This window comes from Helicoverpa zea, chromosome 6, assembly GCF_022581195.2.
Source record: "Helicoverpa zea isolate HzStark_Cry1AcR chromosome 6, ilHelZeax1.1, whole genome shotgun sequence".
Taxonomy (NCBI): Eukaryota; Metazoa; Arthropoda; class Insecta; order Lepidoptera; family Noctuidae; genus Helicoverpa; species Helicoverpa zea.
This window is the reverse complement of record NC_061457.1, coordinates 9795412-9815164: the sequence shown is the minus strand read 5'-3', so window position 1 is coordinate 9815164 and position 19753 is coordinate 9795412. Positions and strand designations below refer to the sequence as shown.

Genomic DNA, 19753 nt, shown 5'->3' with positions numbered 1-19753 from the left:
TATTGTAAAGGCGAGATTCCATCTTTAAATATGCAACACTGTGAAGCACTTTTTGTATAGATGACTTTCCATTTTTTAACAAAACGTGTGCTAGACGGATGCACATTATGTTGTGTTATCTTGTCATCCATCAGACCTTGGTGAAAACTTAGTTTCCATCCGAGCACTTTGCAGTGACTTTAGATCACATCTGCCGTCTGCATGGACGGTAGCACAAGGTCATCTACATATAGGTGTATCTACTTACTAAGCAAGATGAACAAGACCGGTAAACTTTAACCCTTGTGCCACAAAAATTTTTAAACCTCTGTTGAACACTTGTCTAAACAATGACAGATTACGACGTTGAAATAGGTGTTCAACAGATGTTTAAGTTTTTGTAGTAAGACTTGCCGATAGTGAGTGACTGTTGGAACTCACCCACACCGGGACACTTGGCCTCAAACATATTGAACAAAACTTGCTTGAATACACCTTCAGGTCGCTCGAGCTCATTAATAAAAGGTATGGTAAAAGGTTTGAAATAAAACCAACATTTAGCAAACATTCTTCTTCTGCGCTAAAAGCTCGACATTTATTTAAAATTCTTATTAGAAAAACATCTTAAAATTCTTTAAAAGGTTTAAATCTACACAATTTGTGACAAAATAAGCAAAAGTGCAAAACCCAAAGTAATGCTAGATCTTTATTCTCTATACCTTGAATATAGTCACGAATTTGTAAATAGCCTGCATAGTAGACGCGAAAGTGTAGATGCGTATTGGAATAACTTTAGCGGCGTACACTATGACCGGCTTCTGTGCTCGTTTCAACATCAGCAGCACCTGCTTCCTCTCTTTCACTCGCAAATTCTCCCATCCGCAGCAGTACACCGCCATCTCGAACTTTTCCGACGCTGTTGTAAGTCTCTGTCCTTGACAGCAGTACAAGAAAAATATGAAAAGGCTGTGGTAAATCATCGGAGCAAAATGCATACAGACTTCTAGTGGCAACACAAAGAATAAGCAAAGCGATATGGTGTCCAAACCGAAACATATGCCTATGCTGACACTGAAGATATTTTCCAGTTTCCCAACAGTTTGCAAGGCTAGCACATGCCGAACAATAACATTTCTTAACCGAGCTACAATTACATCATAATCTTCATCGGAATTTTGACAAGTTTGTGTAATGTCATTTAAACTCATCATTTCTTCAAAAAGAATTTGAAACACAGCAGTGGTGTGAGAGAACAGGAACAGCAACGAGAGGTCGTAACTGCATACAAGCACAACAGAAGTTACTACTTGAACAGCTAACAGCCCCATGCAAACCTCGTGGTTTGGACTAGTATCGATGGGTTCTAAACCTAGAAAAGAAAATACAAATTTAACTTTTAGTTGTCCTTATATTTCACAAAAATCCTACTAATATTATAAACGCGAAAGTTTGTATGTATGGATGTTTGTTACTCTTTCACGCAAAAACTACTGAATGGATTTTAATGAAACTTTACAATAATATAGCTTATACATCAGAATAACACATAGGCTACAATTTGTAAACATATTGTTCGAAATACTAAACCTACGCCGACGAAGTCGCGGGCAGCAGTTTTTCAGCTAGTCTTTAATATACGTACCAACACAAGAGGCAATAGAGAAATCATCCATCCTCAAGGTTCTAAACGGAATGAAGATCAGTATTTCATTAACGAAATGGAATACATAGCACATAATGATTATAATCTTAATGCTCCTCAACATTTTCTCGTGCACATGAAGGAATCGGCCCGTTTCTATAATGAGATCATCGTTTTTTTTCACTACTTCTAGTAGATCGTTGAATTCTTTCCTGCAAACGAAACTGTAGTTAATGTTGTGGGCACAAACGGGCAAGCCAATTTGCAAGGGACTCATAACATTATTTTGAAGATGGAAAATCTTGAAATGGAATGAAATCATGTGAATATCGCTGTGAGTGCAATGGGAGGGAAAGCGAGGATTTTCAAACAATATCTCAGCCCTGACAGGCTTTGGGAAAAAGCATTTTTTTTCCAATTTCAATTGTAATTCCCTAAATAGCTATTTCACCTACTGTCTATGTTGTAATGACTAGAGATATAAAGGATTACCTTTTTGTGTAAATCCACCAACCGTCAACAAAGACCAGTGTAAAAGCAGAAACGTTGAAAAAGCTGTTGATGCAGTCGATAAAACCTTGAGTGGAATATATTTGGTAAACCACAATACCCACAATGTAGATGTAGAAGAGAAGAATCATGTGAACTGTCCAAAACAAGTCTGAAAGTATTCAAAATAAGCTATGGATATTACTTGCAATAGAAATGGTTTGTGATGCTATACAAATGAGTAGGACATTTTCTTTATTTGTAGATGAACTTATTGTAAGGGAACTTAGTTTTACATATTTCTTTATTAATTACTCACAGTTGAACTTCACATCAAATAACGGAAAGCCACAGAGTGTTGGCAATAAATTGAGGAGCCAAATCAAATTTTCGAAGGAATTCAGCTTCAAACGACTTTTGCATTGTTTTAGCCATATAAGGCACTTCATATCGGTGGTACCAAAAGGTCTTATTTCAGCAAAGTTAGGGTGGGAATGCATACAAAATATTTTCAATATTACTTCGTACATATGAGTGATTATAACCTGAATGATTAATAAGCCTTGTTAGTTGCAACGGGAAGTAATACTGGGGTGTTGGGTAGGTTATTAAACACTTCCTTGAATTTCACTTGTCTATTACTCGAAACTAGCTTACTCCTAAGGATTTACTTAGACGCCACGATATGCTATGGCGAGTGCTATGATCCTGATTTTCCTAGTGATGACATCACTTCTGCCTTTTATACTTCTTCGTTTAAAGTCGAGCTTATCTCCAGTTTCCACTGTGACAATGATCGTAATGCTCCTCAAAGTTTTGTCATGTACGTGAGGAAAACTGCCTGATCATTTTTCAGATGTCTCCCGTTTCACACTTCATCGCTTCTCAAACTTTGATCAAACACATTCTTACAAGTCATCTTCAGCCTTTTTACAGCCCCACTGCTGCATTAATCACCATGCTTGCTCATTGCTGTTTGATGATTTCATTCCTTATCATTCAGGTTTCCTAGATATGGTTTCTTTCACCGTTTATTCAGTCAATGGTGTCCAAGTTATACTTAGAGAGCACATAAAATTTCTTTAAACAAGTTGACAAAAATACGTACATTTATACAAGGATTTGCTGAGTGCTCGTGAGACCTACACGTAGCATACCACCCCAGTTTCCCACCATTACGTCAAAATACAGCTATGTGACATAATATTCAAAATTCAAATTAATTTCCCATAAAATATACACGATTAAAAAATCTACCAAATTAACATAACAAGCTTTATGCGATGTTTCTAGTACTGCTGCATAAGAAATATTTTTCTTAGAAAATATATGTGGAAATATTGTACCTAACTTATGAAAAACAAACGTTTCAAACCATGCCATATATAAATAGCAATTCAAACATTAACAAATTACGTAATAAGCCTGAAAAGTATTCTCATTTCACACTTCACTGTTAATATCCAAAGGAAATGGCACTTTGGGTCATTAAAACTCCAGTATTGTATGTTTACAACACATTTGTATAGAAATGTTAGTTTAGTACCAAAAACTGCGATAGAAAGCGTTCGTAATTACTCCATACGTAACGAAGTAACTCTTTTAAATAATGTAAATACAAAGTAACTATTTTCTTAACATCTTTCTCAAGTGGTACAGTGAATAAACATTGGTACTTAGTATTTTTCGTTTAAGTATTTCAAGTCTCGTCTCCAACTAGGTACTGGTTGAATGTCGTATTAAAACCTATATACCTATACTATTAAGATAATTTTGAAGCATCTAAAGAAAGATAATATGAAAATAAATAATAATGTACCTTAATAAATATAATGACCATTTAATCAATTTTAAGTTTTATTTACCCTTAAACCATAATATAAATTATTTCAAGCACCATCTTGTATATCAAGAAATCAATCAATACTCAAGAAATTTTCATGAAAACAACTTTCCTTAAATTCCTTACCAATATAATAAATGCTGAAGTAATTCTGTCTATCTCTCAGATTTTCACGAAAAACCTACCGGACTGATAAATAATAGTGTACTAGAGCCTGAGTAAGGACTTTACTACTTTTAGATCAGTTGCGGAAAGTGGTAAAACCGCGGTGAACTGCTAGTATTATAAGAAAAGTTAAAAAATAAAGTTTTTGGTTTCCAAGTATAGAACTGTCGGTATCACAAAATGAAGAAAAGAAGGCGCATAGCAGGAAAAGTAGACCGTGAAGTAAATGTTTTATTTTCTTCATTTGTAAGATGACTATGCTATTTCTGCATTATGAAAAACTTCAAAAGTAGTTGTTTGTAATGTGGTGTGATCTTGTTAACCAGTCATCTATGTATAGATTTGCTTAGGAGATGACAATTTGACACAAAATGTATGGGATAACTGTCAAATTCTATCTCTAGTAAGCAAATTAACAGACAGTTAAGATATTGAAACGCGCTGTATATCATCTTGTATTAAGTTTTATACAAGTACTACATAAACAATACATTCATACTTTCTCACAATTAAGTGTTAGCATCTGAGGACACTTCATATTATGTGAAAATATGGAAGCAATCTTATGAGAACTAGATTAAACCTAACTTTACCATGCTATTGTTTCACTTCGTTGCCATTCCAACATTTTTAGTGCAATATCATCTATATTATCTACCTAGCTACCTTTTCTATGTCGGCCATACTTACCCCTCTATAAGACTGGTTGTCTGACTACTCGTAAGGGTCCGCTCAGACAGACCGGCTCGGAGAGCATCGGCGCGCATTTTTCTTTTCACACAGACTGAAATCGGCTCTGATCGGTTCCGATCGACTGCGTGAGATGCAATAGAGGCCAAACGTCTGCAAGACCGAGAAAAAGTACGCGATCGGAGCCGGTCGGCTCCTCTTATTATTTCACACCATGCGCCTTCGAGCATTCTTAATGACAAAAACAATGCACAAGCAGAAATAAACCTTACTACGAATACTAAGTACCCGATTTTCAAAGTGTTAAGAATTTGCTCTCCTCTCCGAGCCGGTCTGTCTGAAGTCTGAACGGACCCTAAATCATTACATTCAACAATTAAAAAATATTCAATGGCAGCCAACCATGAACGAAAACGTCCCAATAAGATGATCGCCCATTCACGGATCGACTGCACCAAGCGTTGCTAAACCTTGCTTGATGATGACTCTTGCGGTTGATAAGCTCTTTCTAATATATAAGTGTAACAGTTACTTACTGTGTGTGTATCGTACATTGCTTTAAAGCAGAACCGTTTAATATGAAATTGAAGATATGTTTTGAATTTTTGCTGCCGACTGCAGCTACCGACAGCACATGCCGCGCCTTCAAGAAGTCGGTCGGTCGCAGCTGGAGCAAAGCTTTTATATATTTGCATCAAACTATTTTGGATCGAAGACAACAGCAGCATGTGCAGTAGCTATCAGATACCTGATATCTGATATCGATAGATAGAATATTGGAAAAAGTCGCGATCGTAAGCAAGTCGAAGTCAGCCTGGTTCATTAATGTTTGATTTTGAAATTAAGCTAAAGTTCACTCGGGTTTATTAATAACGTACCTCAGATTTAAAGGCTTTTTAAAAAAGCTTGTTCACCTATTAGCAAATATTCTATATCTATGCTGAAGTTACCAGTGGCGAGGCGTCCTTATAAGCCGATTCCCATCGGCTTCCCTTTCGAATTACAAGAAAGAAGCATAGGTATAAGTTATAATATAGGTATATGTATAATTAATATAATCATTTAAACCACACAATTTAAATACGTAGGTATAACAAAACGCCTACCACCGTAAAAAAATTGTCTATAGATTACTTGAAACATTTTGCTCCTACTAAACAAGCCGCGGCTTCCTCCTCCATACAAAACTACGCTTGCGTGACGTCATCCACGCCGCGCCGCGCGTTGTTCGCGGCATATGGGCGAGCGGTAAGCCGGCTCACGGAGCGGCTTCCGCCACTCAAAACTCGCGAGTGAACGAGAAAGAACGCGTCAAGAGTAGAGTAGCTATATCTGTCTACGCGCGAGTGACAGCGCTTAGAGCTCTCAAATATGTAAACAAACAAATCAGACAAATTCACTCTCATTGTTCTTATTTTGTTTTAGATAATATCATTAACAATTTGTTCTTTGTATTACTTAATTGAATTTATTGGTGTGTGTATCATTTGGAAATAACATAGTTCGTGTGTGTACAATATTTTATGTTAGTTTAAGTGTTTTAGTTACATTATGTCAACATAGATGGCGTTGTGCATTTTTATGCAAATCCTGAATCGCGGTGTTAAGATTCTCCGCGATTTAATGACCCTACTTGGGAATTTATTTATTTTTATGACTTCACCAAGTACATAATTTTGATAATTTTGATTAAATAGTTGGCAGTATCATTACTCCCTACTAATTCCCGCGATCGCACTGTGTGACCTGGTACTCAGTACAAGTACAGTCAGTGATGCCAGATTGGGAGGATTCCCCCCAAATTTGGGGGTATTTTCTGCCCACGGGGGATTTTTTGGGGGGAACAATCCTTTGGGGGGATCAGCGGGGGGATTCAAAATTGGCTTGGAGGGAGTTGGAGGATTTTTCGGAAAAGTTTTATGACTGAACGCGACCAAATTACTTACTACTTCATTTGATTCCACCATAGAACCACACACAAAAATGCAGTTGGTGATAAAACTTACGGACATATAAGCAAATTGACATTAGGAATTTTGTCGTTGCCTTTTTCTAACGCTGTTGTGGAAAGAACTTTCTCGCAAGTTGCGATTGATTGAGGATGTGTTAATTTTAAAGTAACTTCAAAGATGCTCAAGAGATTTAACTCGCAGAAAATGTATGGAACTGCAGCCGACGACGCAAGTGAGGATGCTGATCCAGTAATGGAAGCGATTGCAAAATTATTATAAATTATTGTATTTAAATAAATATTTTTCTAATTACTAGGGGGGTTTTCTCTCAAAACACTAACATTTTGGGGGGATTTTGGGTGACATTTGGGGAGAATGCTAGATCATCATCTGGCAACACTGAGTACAGTACTACAGTGTGTGTACCTAGTGAAAATAGAGATATCTACGTTGAAATGATGTATTTTGATACGTAGACAGTTGGCATCAGGTTTCTTTTTAATGTACCTATAGCATTTATCGCATTAGACTGTTTTTCGATCCGACAGATTGTTTACTTTAGGAAGGAACTTATTTTTCAAGGTTAAGTTTTGAGAATAAAAACGTGTTATAAAACTCGGGCACGCCGCTCGGGTGAATTACCTACCAATATTACGTTTATATTAAAATTACTAACGTCCTGACGGATAAATACCTACGATAAATATCAATGGCTAACAGGCCGTTGTAAATTAAATACTTAAAATGTATTGTTTCTAGTGCCAAGTTTTCTCAGATTCTAGTACCTAGTTAATATACCTAACTAAAGATAATAAAGTTTTATAGATATTAATAATCTGCCGAATTCCTCGAGAAAACATGTTCAAACTATCAGTCTCTCAGTCAGTGCTAAAAGGTGGACTGAGAAATTACCTCCATTACCTCTCCCCTCCCCCATCCCTGAGTACTCCCCCCCCCAGTTTTTTTTTTGCTGCGGCTTCCCTATTTCATTAAACCACCCTTCGCCACTGGAAGTTACATATGTAAGGATCCCACTGGGCTTCGACAAAAAACATGTATCTGATTCTACTGACCCAATTTGAATAGTCCCTTTCACTGTAAGGAAGCTAAACTATCTGCGCTGAACATGGCCCATATTTTATTCCAATCACCCGAGCGACGCAAGAAATCAGCAAGTACCAGGGCAGCATAATAGGTATTGAATAAAAATACAGCAAAGAGATAAATACGCAATTTTATATCACATTCTACACCTTAAATACAGTGACAAACTTATAAATAGCTTGCATGGTGGTTGCGAAGGTGCTCAGGCGTATTGGAATAACTTTTGCAGCGTACACTATGACCGGCATCTGCGCTTGTTTCAACATCAGCAGCACCTGCTTCCTCTCTTTCACTCGCAAATTCTCCCATCCGCAGCAGTACACCGCCATCTCAAACTTTTCCGACGCTGTTGTAAGTGTCTGACCTTGAAAACAGTACAAAAACAAAATAAAAAGACTGTGGTAAATCAGTGGGGCGAAGTGAAGAATGACTTCTAAAGGCAAAACGAAGAATAGACACAACGATATCGCATCCAAACCGAAACATATGCCTATACTGACACTGAAGATATCTTCCACCTTCCCAACAGTTTGCAAGGCTAGCACATGCCTAACAATAACGTTTTTTAATCTTGCTACAATTACAGCATAATCTTCATCGGAATTTTGACAAGTTTGTGTAATGTCGTTTATGCTCATCATTTCTTCAAAAAGAATTTGAAACACAGCAGTGGTGTGAGAGAACAGGAACAGCAACGAGATGTCGTAACAGCATATAACCATAATTGATATTAGAATATTGGCTGTCATTAGTCCCATGCAAACTTCGCGGTTTGGACTTACATTGAGCGGTTCTAAACCTAGAAAGGAAAAATATAAGTTCAGGTGTTAGTTTTCTTTAAAAATTGCACAATTAAGTAATCATTAATACGCATACCAACACAAGAGGCAATAGAGAAATCCTCCATTCTCAAGATTCTAAACGGAATATAAACAACTACTTCGTTAATGAAATGGAAAACGTAGCACAAGATGATAATAATCTTAATGCTCCTCAACATTTTCTCATGCACATGAAGGAATCGGCCCGTTTCTATGATCAGATCGTCGTTCTTTTGCGCTACTTCTAGTAGATCGTTGAATTCTTTCCTGCAAATCATACAATACATAGACCACTGATCAACCATATTGTTATGGCAACGAACGTTCAAGCTAATTTGAAAGGGTCTGATTAAATATCTAGCAGACGTGGCACAAAGGAATCACTCCAATTCACTAAATGAAATCCTCTACGAATGACCAAAGATAAAAAGTATTACCTTTTTCTATGCATCCACCAAACGGTAACAGCAATGAGGATGAAGGCAAAAAAGTTAAATAAACTGTTGATGGAGTCGATAAAACCTTCAGCGGAATACTTTTGGTAGACTGCAATACCCACGAGGTATAAATAAAAGACAACAATCACGTGCAAGGTCCAAAATAAGTCTAAAAAAAGTCAAAATGAAGTATAACATATGTAAACAGTAGAAGTAATTTGTGATGCTGTTCAAATAAATAGAAAATTTATCTCATACTACATAACATTCTCCGGGTTTTGTGGATCAACTTATATTAAGAAAACTTGGTCCTCCCAATTTTTGATTAATTACTCACAGTTAAACTTATCAGTTAATAATGGAGAACCAAGTAGTGATGGCAAAAGATCAAGGAGCCAAATCAAATTTTCGAATGAATTCTGTGATAAACGTCGTTTGCACTGCTTTAACCATTTTATGCACTTCATGTTTGTGTGCCAAAAAGTTTTATTTCGGAAAAAATCGGTGTGGAAATAGTATAAGAAAAATCAGTAGGTACTCCTCCTATATGCATCTCACATGCGAGAATACATAGAATAAGCCCAAAAAATATTTTATATGCTTTTAACAAGCCTTCTTAATTACATCGGGAAGTAATATGGTGGTGTTGGACAGCTTATTACACACTTCCTTGAATTTCATGTGGCAATTATGCTAAACTAGCTATTTCCTGAGGTTTTACTCGGATTTCATGGTGAGACGTACGTTATAAATCCGCTGTCTCCGGAGATAGAATCTCTCCCTTCTTCAGGTTAAAGGATCAGGTAGGTCCAGTTTACCTTCCATTTTAAGCACTACTAAATCAGCCTAGGTAAAATAAAATGGTACAACTACTGTGGCCTTTTAATAACATCTACAAAAGCTAATTAAACCTGCATGCGTTTCAGGTGGTTTGGCTTTGGCACTCGCACTGATGGCTAACACGGCCTATACGGGATCGACAGCACCTGTTGCAACGTCCGCAAACGAAGTAAGTTCCCGGTAATATTGGACGTTGCACCATTGCTGGTGACATAGATTGTGTTTTTTAGAGAGCAGATTGAACCAGGCGTTGTCATGCGCGACCACTCCATCGGATAATATTTTTCTCCAACTATCACGGTCAGCAGAAGCTTTTTCCCAGATAATCGGGTCAATTTTAAAGTTCTGTTTAGCATATACGAGATGGCCAGTTCTCCGTGCCGTATATCAATATGGACAAGATACAGGTCTAATAGATAATAATCTTAGTCTTCACAGATATCTGTTGTGCCAAATTCTTGCGCTCAGTTTCCCGAACTTCACGAAAATGGTATGGATTAGAAGAAAACGTCATTTCTTCGTTTTCTTCTCATCATCAGCCTATCGCAGTCCACTGCTGGACATAGGCCTCTCCAAGTGCACGCCACTGAGATCGATTTTCAGCTTCTCGCATCCAGCTCCTGCCAGCCGTCTTGCGCAAGTCATCACTCCACCGTGCCTGAGAACGTCCTACACTACGTTTGCCGAGGCGTGGTCTCCACTTTAGAACTCGTTTACCCCAACGGTTATCGGTTCTTCGGCTAATATGGCCAGCCCACTGCCACTTCAGCTTGCTGATTCGGAGTCGTTTTCTTCTAATCCATACCATTTGAAGAAATGACCAGTTGTGTAGGCACTGAACGCATCCAAACGAAAAGATGCCCATAGTTAACCTTTGTGAACGTTATCTTACTCTGTTAGAATGATTAAATCGGTCCTGTAGTTCCTGAAATAACCGCGTTCAAACCGACTCTTTCCTCATCACCCTGTTTACCGTCCCACTGCTGGGACGCACAAGCCACTTCTCACACAGAGCAGGATTGAGCTTGCCCGCTGCGGTAAAATGTTGGTGCCTTACCAACTAGGCCACCACATCTTTTACAACAAACAAACTCATTAGCAAAGTAACATTAGTATATGTTAAAACTAACTCATGTAAATGCAAAAATAATATATAGGTATATCGCAAATTATGAAGTCATCATCACCTGAATAATTAATAAGTCTCGCACGTTGCATCGGGAACTAACAAAGGTGTTAGATGTGCAATTAGTAAATTACACACGTATGTAGAAAACTAGCATACTGGCTGTTCCCGTTCCCAGTCCAATTATACATTGGAACATTTTAATTAATTTCACTAAAGAGTTTAATAAGGGAGCTTGTTGAAGTCTAATGTGCGAATACTAATACATCATTCGATCTCTGCCATGTTTAAGGGCCAATATTTCAATCGCAGATAATTTTTATCTGTGGAATAAATATGGCGCATCGAGCTTAGAATTATAAGGAGACGCCGTTTGTTAAAGACGTATCTATAGTTATATAAATATGGGCGAAATATGAAACAAACTATGCAACATAGTTCTGTCTCACTCTTTCTAAGCAGATAAGTGTATTTGAAAACAGGGACAACAATATTTTTGTGATTGCGTAAAATGGTGACATTTACTTTTGAAATCCTCCTGTTTGTAGGTGCGTGCCATATCTGGCCATATGTCATGGTAGTTGTGCTGTCAAATAGGTGCTCTTCGTGACTTATTTTTGCTATTTTATAGAAAATCACTCGTGTTTACTTTTAAGACTTTATTATTTCAATAGTGAAATAATCAACGAATATGCCTATGTGTGGTATTGTGAAGTGTGGTGCTAGGAAGCACTAAAATCAAGCTGGATTGTCTTTACACAGGTTAGGAACCTATTTTTGCTAGAAACTACATAAAATAATTCACATTGGATAAAAAATATGTTACGGGAACATGAATTGATGGTGAAAGTACTTATATTTTGGTTTATTTCTGAATAAAAACCTATATTTAGAAATAAATGTTGTTTACAATAACATGTCATATTGGCATAGTGCTGTGCAGTTGTCATAATAGTATCGATAAAATATCCACTTAATAAGTCTGCTTTTACAAATTTTAACATCAGAACTTACTGTCCCTAAGACACTGATGCCCATTTTCACCAACAATCTCTTAATCTAAGTGCCACTTGGAATAAGGGCTCTCCCAATTTTGACATAAATGACTATGGATAAGGGATACCTAAACTTTGGTGAAAACGAAATTCTTATTAAGTTTTCCGTAAATGCTCTTAGGGGATCCCTTAATTTAAGTATTTGTTGGTGAAAATGGGCATGAGCCCTCAGAGTTGTGTATTATTTTCAACTTCAACTAGCTGATCCCGCGAACTTCGTATCGTTTAAACCTTCCCTGGACCTCTATAAACATTTTAAAACCAAAAAAAGCCAAATCGGTCCAGCCATTCTCGAGTTTTAGTGAGACTAACGAACAGCAATTCATTTTTATATATAAGAAGATAACGAACAGCAATTCATTTTTATATATAAGATAAAACATCTTTATTTTGTTCTTTAGTTAAATACTAGCTTTTCCTCGCGGTTTTAGTTGCGTTCCGAATATATGTGTATATTTTTTGGGAATAGTTTATGATTTTATATATATATCCTTCATTTTACAGATAAAAAGTTTTAAAATGCAGTTAAAAACATTTTGATTATAAAATTCAGGATTTTAAAGACATATTTTATTGAAAATAATATGTTTTGCCTTTTTATTTTCACATGATGCTTCTACGGCGACCACGGGCACGGCAGTGCTTCCGCACGGACGAGCAAATCGGAATGCAAGTTGCAATATTTGCTTGAGAACTTAGTTACCGAATATAGGTTTCGAATTGTATAAATATTTTTTTCTTAGCACTAAAATTGTTTTGTACTATCGATTAATACATAATTAGCTCCATTTGCATTATATAACTTTCTCATGAATAGCTTGAAAACGATTGTAAATTATTGTATTTTTTTTAAGAGAGTATCTACTTATGGCGTTTCTTGCGGATTCTTCTTCATAAGACCGAATCTTTGGCACCCTGCAACTAGTCTGACGTGAAAGAACTTTCATAGGGCTATTTGAAATAATAAATAATTACTGTGCCTGTGTTTTTTTTTTTTCAAAGGTATCACCCTACTGAAATGACTCCTCCCATTTGGTTGATGTTGTTGAGGTTATTAGTATCAGTGAAGTTAATGTGATAGTTAGTTCTATGACGAAGAAATTATTTATACTAGGTTATTTTTATGCACCCAGTAAGACTCGTACGTACTTCTAACTAGAATACAATATCGATATTTGTTGAATCCGGTAGTGGTTCAACCCTAGTAATGGCAGCCATTTTAGTTACTACTGCAGACTGTAGGTGTGCAGGTTTTTTTCGTGACATTTCCTGTCCCTATAGTTATATGTCAATGATATGGCGGTTTGACATAATTATATTCTGTACAAAAGCTAATAAAACGTCAAACATATTCTTCAGATAGAAGTTACCTGGAGACTTTTCTCGAGATTGAAAAAAATTGGCGCTACGTAGATCTTAAAGTTCAGTGACGATTATTGTACTTATGAAATAGAAGGTACCGTACGTACCCTTTTATCTGTAGGAATAGGCATCTAAATTCAATGTATGCACACAGCTGCTGTTAATTTTTTGACTTCGTTGGTCTTCTTCATACAAGGATATTGAATCAAAATAAAACAAAGAGAAGAACAGTTTATTTTTTATTAATACTTGCTATTTCTACCACCGCTGTTAAGTGAGACTTACTAACTGACCATGTTATTGCAAATTAAAATAGAGTGCTTGTACTACAGACCAAAGACTGAAATCTTAACAAATGTCGCGTTCTACACCTTAAATACAGTGACAAACTTATAAATAGACTGCATGGCGGTCGCGAAGGTACTTAAGCGTATTGGAATAACTCGCGCAGCGTATACTATGACCGGCTTCTGCGCTTTTTTCAACATCAGCAGCACCTGCTTTCTCTCTTTCACTCGCAAATTCTCCCATCCGCAGCAGTACACCGCCATCTCAAACTTTTCCGACGCTGTTGTAAGTCTCTGTCCTTGACAGCAGTACAAGAAGAATATGAAAAGGCTATGGCAAATCATCGGAGCAAAGTGCGTACAGCTGTCTAGTGGCAACACAAAAAATAAACAAAGCGATATGGTGTCCAAACTGATACATATGCCTATGCTGACACTGAAGATATCTTCCACTTTCTCAACAGTTTGCAAAGCTAGCATATGTCTAACAATGACGTTTTTTAATCGTGCTACAATTAGGTCATAATCTTCATCGGAATTTTGACAAGATTGTGTCATGTCGTTTAGATTCATCATTTCTTCAAAAAGAATTTGAAACACTGCAGTGGTGTGAGAGAACAGGAACAGCAACGAGAGGTCGTAACTACATATAACCGTAACTGCTGTAAAAATACTTACTGTCAATATCCCCATACAGACCTCACGGTTTCGGCTTATACCGAGTTGTTCTAAACCTAGAAAGAAAAAAATACAAATTCAAGTTTGGATCCTCATTTTGAAATTGCGCAAATAATTTTGAATATACAAACCAACACAAGAGGCCATGGAGAAATCATCCATTCTGAATACTCGGAAAGGCAAAAAGATCATGATTTCGTTAATGAAATGGAAAACATAGCACATAATCAGAATAATCTTAATGCTGCTCAACATTCTCTTGTGTATTTCACTGCATGAGCCCGTTTCTATTATGAGATCGTCATTTTTTTTCACAACTCCCAGTAAATCGTTGAATGCATTCCTGCAAATCATAGACATGTTTTTTTCATTTTTTGTAACAGTGAAAAGCAAAGAAACCTCAAATAGATATTTGAACTCCCATTCATGTTCCTAAACCAGCGTTTTTACGGAATACCTCTAGCCATTCTTTTGGGCAGGCCTTGGTTTCTAGGGGTCACTTCAATTTTCCTAATATCGATCACGATTTTTTAAATAGTTATTTGAACTCCCGTCTGTGTTTCAATGACCAAAGATATAAAATATAACCTTTTTTTAAGTATCCACCAACTGTTAACAGAGATCAGAGTAACGCCAAAGATATTGAATAAACTGTTGATGAAATCGACGAAACCTTTAGCGGTATACTTTTGGTAAACTGTAATACCAACGATGTTGATGTAGAAGAGAAGACTCGAGTGGATAGTCCAAAATACGTCTGAAAATAGTCAAAATAAACTATAAAACCTGTTATTGTTGAAAATAAATCGAAAATTGATTTAAAACTACATATCGCACACCTACATGTAAAGACGGTTAACACAAGAATCACTTTTTTCAGAAAAGACGAAATACTGATTCGAATTTGATGGTACGCGTAACTCAAAAAACTAGATTTTTTTGTTATCCTCTTTTAGATTGTGGTGTGCGGTATATTCAAAAACAACTTATCCCAATTTTTGATTAATTACTCACAGTTAAACTTAACAGTCAATAATGGAGAACCGAGTAGTGATGGCAAAAGATCAAGGAGCCAAATCAAATCTTGGAACGAATTCTGCTCAAAATGTCGTTTGCACTGTTTTAACCACATGATGCACTTCATTTTGGTGTTCCAAACGGTCTTATTTCAGAAAAATCGTTGTAGAAATAACAAAAAAAACTCAGAACTTAAGTATGTAATCTATTACTCGCACATGCAAGAATACTTAGAATAAATAGAAAAAGGTTTTTATTTGCTTATAATAAGCCTTATTAATTATATTCCTTGAACAGCTTATGGCACACGTCCTTGCATTGCATATGGCTATTACATTAAACTAGTTATCTTCTGAGGTTTTACTTGGGTGGCCTGGTGAGGCGAAAGCTGTGACTGTGGTGTCTCTAGACATGGAATCACCCGCTTCTTTAGGTCAAAGTCCAGTTTATCTACCATTTCCTATGTTACCAAATGTAATGTAGAAATGATCATATCGGATCAGTAGTTCCTGACATAAGAGTTCAAACAAACTGTAGACACAACAATAATATAGATACACTAGCGAGCCGCCCTGGCTTCGTACGGGATGTCAGTATTTCCGCACAATTTAATGTGTGTTATTATACATACATTATAAACCTTACTCTTCAATCACTCTATCTATTAAAAAAACGCATGAAAATCGGTTGCGTAATTTTGAAGATTTAAGCGTACAAAGGAAAATAGGGATATGAGAACAGAAAAAACGACTTTGTTTTATACTATGTAGTGATGATGCCTATTGCAAGTTATGAAGTCATTATCAAATGAATAATTAATAAGTATGAATGCGTGGGTTCGATCCCAGGTCAGTAAGTACCAATGCAACTTCTTTAAGTCTCTATTTACTTTCTAAGTATATCTTGGACACGTTAAACTGCAGCTATTTACATCCTTGGCGGTCTTTACGGGTAGTCGGAAGTCAGTAAGTCTGGTGTCAAACCAAGGTAGGTATATTGGGTCGCCCGGGTAACTGAGTTGAGGAGCTGAGATAGGCAGTAGGCAGCCTTCAGCTTCTTATAAAATACTGGTACTCTATCTCATACCGTTAGACTGGAAGCCGTCCCCAACATACGTCCCCACACTTTTACATAAGTACCTACGTCATAACAAACAGATTTATTTTTACCTGTTACATACCGCTTTAATTTAGCATAATTACTTTTATTACGAGTGTCTTACTCACAAAGCAGAGATGTTCTCCTAAGCCCGTGGAACTACTACTAGATACACTACTCACCCATTGTGGTTCTACATGGTTCGCAATGTCAATGAAAACTATTTCAATAAAAGTAACCATGGAGTTTCCGGACCTCTTTTCTCTATAGGAAGTTAATTAATGGCGTCCAAGCCGATTTCGAACCCGGCGGCTGTTCTCATATAAGAAGATCAGCCAGCTACGCAGGACATATTATAATGCACAGCACAAGTATTTGCGCAGACACAAGTGCACTCACTATTCCTTCACTCTCATATTCCGATGGGACAGATCCGGAACGATTAGGGATTTACGATTACGGATTTCAATGTGGGGACTTGCCTTATGGCATATCTGCCCACCTTTCCCGTCTACGAAGTTGTCTTTCTACCACACTGCTGTCACTTTGTCATCCTACCACATCTGCTGTTAATTCTGTGTGTTAATCAAATATTGAAGGAAAATAAAACAAAGAGAAGACTAGTTTCTTTTTCATATTTACTTGCTATTTCTACTGCCACTACCACACTGAGACTTACTAACTGACCTTTTTATTTATGGCAAAATGAAAATAGAGTGCTTTTACTATATAAAACACACCTATTGTAGAGTATAAGGAATAAAATCTTTACAAAAACGCATTCTATGCCTTAAATACAGTGACAAACTTATAAATAGACTGCATGGTGGTCGCGAAGGTACTCAGGCGTATTGGAATAACTTTAGCGGCGTACACTATGACCGGCTTCTGCGCTTGTTTCAACATCAGCAGCACCTGCTTCCTCTCTTTCACTCGCAAATTCTCCCATCCGCAGCAGTACACTGCCATCTCGAACTTTTCCGACGCTGTTGTAAGTCTCTGTCCTTGAAAACAATACAAGAAGAATATAAAAAGACTGTGGTAAATCAATGGAGCGAAGTGAAGAATGACTTCTATAGGCAACACGAAGAATAGACACAACGATATCGCATCCAAACCAAAGCCTATGCCAATAGCTTCACTATAAATAGCTTCTACTTTCCGAACAGTGCGCAATGCTAGACCATGGCGGTCAATAATGTTACTCAATCGAGCTTCAATGACGTCATAGTCTTCGGCAGTTTTGTGACAAGATTTTGCCATCTCGCTGAAATTGATCATTTCTTCGAAAAGTACTTGAAATACAGCGGTAGTATGAGAAAACAAGAACAGTAATGACACGTCGTAACTGCATACAACAACGATGGAGGTTAGTTCTTGGAGTGCTAATTGCCCCATGCACACTTCGCGGTTTGGGCTGACATCCAGTGGCTCTAGACCTAAAACAAAGTTAGGATAAAAAACTCTATATTTTTAGTAAAGCTTAATACTTTCTTTTAATTGTTAAATACATACCAACACAGGAGGCAATAGAGAACTCCTCCATCCTCAATGTCCTATAAGGTATGAAGATCAAGACTTCATTGATGAAGTGAAAAACGTAGCACATGATGACAATTATCTTTATTCTCCTCAACATTTTCTCATAATCACCATGGAATCTGCCATTCTCTATTATAAGATCATCATTCTTTCTCGCAATTTCCAAGAGATTATTCAAATCCTTTCTGTAAAGCATCATTTCATTCACTAACCTGTCTTTTGACCACAACGAATTTAATATTAATCCTAACAAATTGAATAGATCATAACACATCTACAATTTATTGTTTGAAAAAAACGAAATTACCGTCGTCTAAGTATCCACCAGCTATCAACTGAGATCAGGATAAACGCCGAAATGTTGAAGAAACTGTTGATGGAATCAATGAAATCCTTGGCGGAATACATCTGGTATACTACGACTCCCAAAATGTACACGTAGAAGAGAAGGATTGTGTGGATAGTCCAAAACAAAACTGCAAATAAGAAGAGAATTATTAGAGTTCAATATAATGTCTCCAACAGACAGAGGGTCATCTTAATTTCTGGAAACAAAACATGCTTCAAGATAAATGTGTCTTTCACATCTCATAAGGATATTTACTGTCTCACTTACGTACACACAGGGCATAATCGTCTTCTCGTACAGGGAAAGAATGTTAAACCATTCTTGCTCAAGGAAAATTGGATATCAGGTCTTAAATTCTAAGTTTCCTCATGTTTTCCTTCAACTTTACGCAGTGATCATGGTTTCACCTTGGACATATTCTTATACTTACTGCTTGAATGATGAATTTATCTCATTTCTTAATACTATGATTCCATGTTTTAGAAATATAGAAAAAGTACTCACAATTAAATTTTACGTTCAACAAGGGAAATCCACACAGTGATGGCAAAAAATTAATGAGCCATATCAAATTTGCATATGAATTATGCTTCAAACGTCGCCTGCATTGTTTTGTCCAATCGTATGGAGCGCACTTCATTTTGGATAACCAAAACTTTGACTAGTTGTAACAGAACACTCGGTACAAATCTTGGTTTCCAAGTGTGAAGTGATTATGACTTGAATGATTTATAAGGCTTATATTAGTTGCAGCATAGCTAATAAGGGTAGCAGATATGTGATTACAGACTGTCGTGAATTCTACAGGCGTATTAATCAGAATAATAAATTTGTTAATCACTAACTAGATGTTGACTTAGTTGAAGAGGACGGATAGAATAAAAAATATAAATTCACGCTGAAACTATTACACTGGTCAACAGCATTTTTGGTGCAAAGGTGAAATATATTATTTCTTATAGATTATTTGATACGTAATCGAAGTCCAGAACATAAAGTTGCACTCGCACGTAGGGATTTAGAGATATACCCCTTCTAAAGTACCAAAAACACGTTTTTTAACGATATTTGACGATTTTTTTGAAGGACAGCAAAATTGTTTTTTAGTTTCTATCTATAGCATTATATATTACTACTCTTCCCGATTGAAATTCATTTTTATTTCGAACGCTAAGAGTTTAAATTTTCATGAAATATGTATTCAGCTACGATAGTTCGATCTTCCCTACATTTTATTTGGCCTGTTAGTATGAAAGAACTCCACTTTAGTTATAAAA

At 36.6% G+C, this 19753-nt stretch overlaps 4 protein-coding genes across 4 annotated transcripts; all 4 read right to left on the bottom strand.

The window, feature by feature from the left end:
• Positions 1–692: 692 nt before the first annotated feature.
• Positions 693–2559, bottom strand: LOC124631361. Its single transcript, XM_047165726.1, has 4 exons — positions 2430–2559; positions 2114–2282; positions 1622–1833; positions 693–1348 (listed from the first exon to the last, which is right to left on the bottom strand). Exons 1-4 carry the CDS (start codon positions 2557–2559, stop codon positions 693–695), a joined length of 1167 nt encoding a protein of 388 aa, XP_047021682.1.
• A 5448-nt stretch (positions 2560–8007) lies between these two features.
• LOC124631363 lies at positions 8008–9589 on the bottom strand. The gene is made up of 4 exons (XM_047165728.1): positions 9460–9589; positions 9123–9291; positions 8741–8952; positions 8008–8663 (listed from the first exon to the last, which is right to left on the bottom strand). Exons 1-4 carry the CDS (start codon positions 9587–9589, stop codon positions 8008–8010), a joined length of 1167 nt encoding a protein of 388 aa, XP_047021684.1.
• A 4142-nt stretch (positions 9590–13731) lies between these two features.
• Positions 13732–16771, bottom strand: LOC124630917 (odorant receptor 10a-like). Its single transcript, XM_047164960.1, has 4 exons — positions 16768–16771; positions 15059–15227; positions 14602–14813; positions 13732–14526 (listed from the first exon to the last, which is right to left on the bottom strand). Exons 1-4 carry the CDS (start codon positions 16769–16771, stop codon positions 13871–13873), a joined length of 1041 nt encoding a protein of 346 aa, XP_047020916.1. The 3' UTR covers positions 13732–13870.
• Positions 16772–17220: 449 nt separating this feature from the next.
• LOC124631317 (odorant receptor 23a-like) lies at positions 17221–19159 on the bottom strand. Its single transcript, XM_047165651.1, has 4 exons — positions 18981–19159; positions 18435–18603; positions 18101–18312; positions 17221–18024 (listed from the first exon to the last, which is right to left on the bottom strand). The coding sequence occupies exons 1-4, from the start codon at positions 19114–19116 to the stop codon at positions 17369–17371; spliced, it is 1173 nt and encodes a 390-aa protein (XP_047021607.1). The 5' UTR covers positions 19117–19159; the 3' UTR covers positions 17221–17368.
• Positions 19160–19753: the final 594 nt, after the last annotated feature.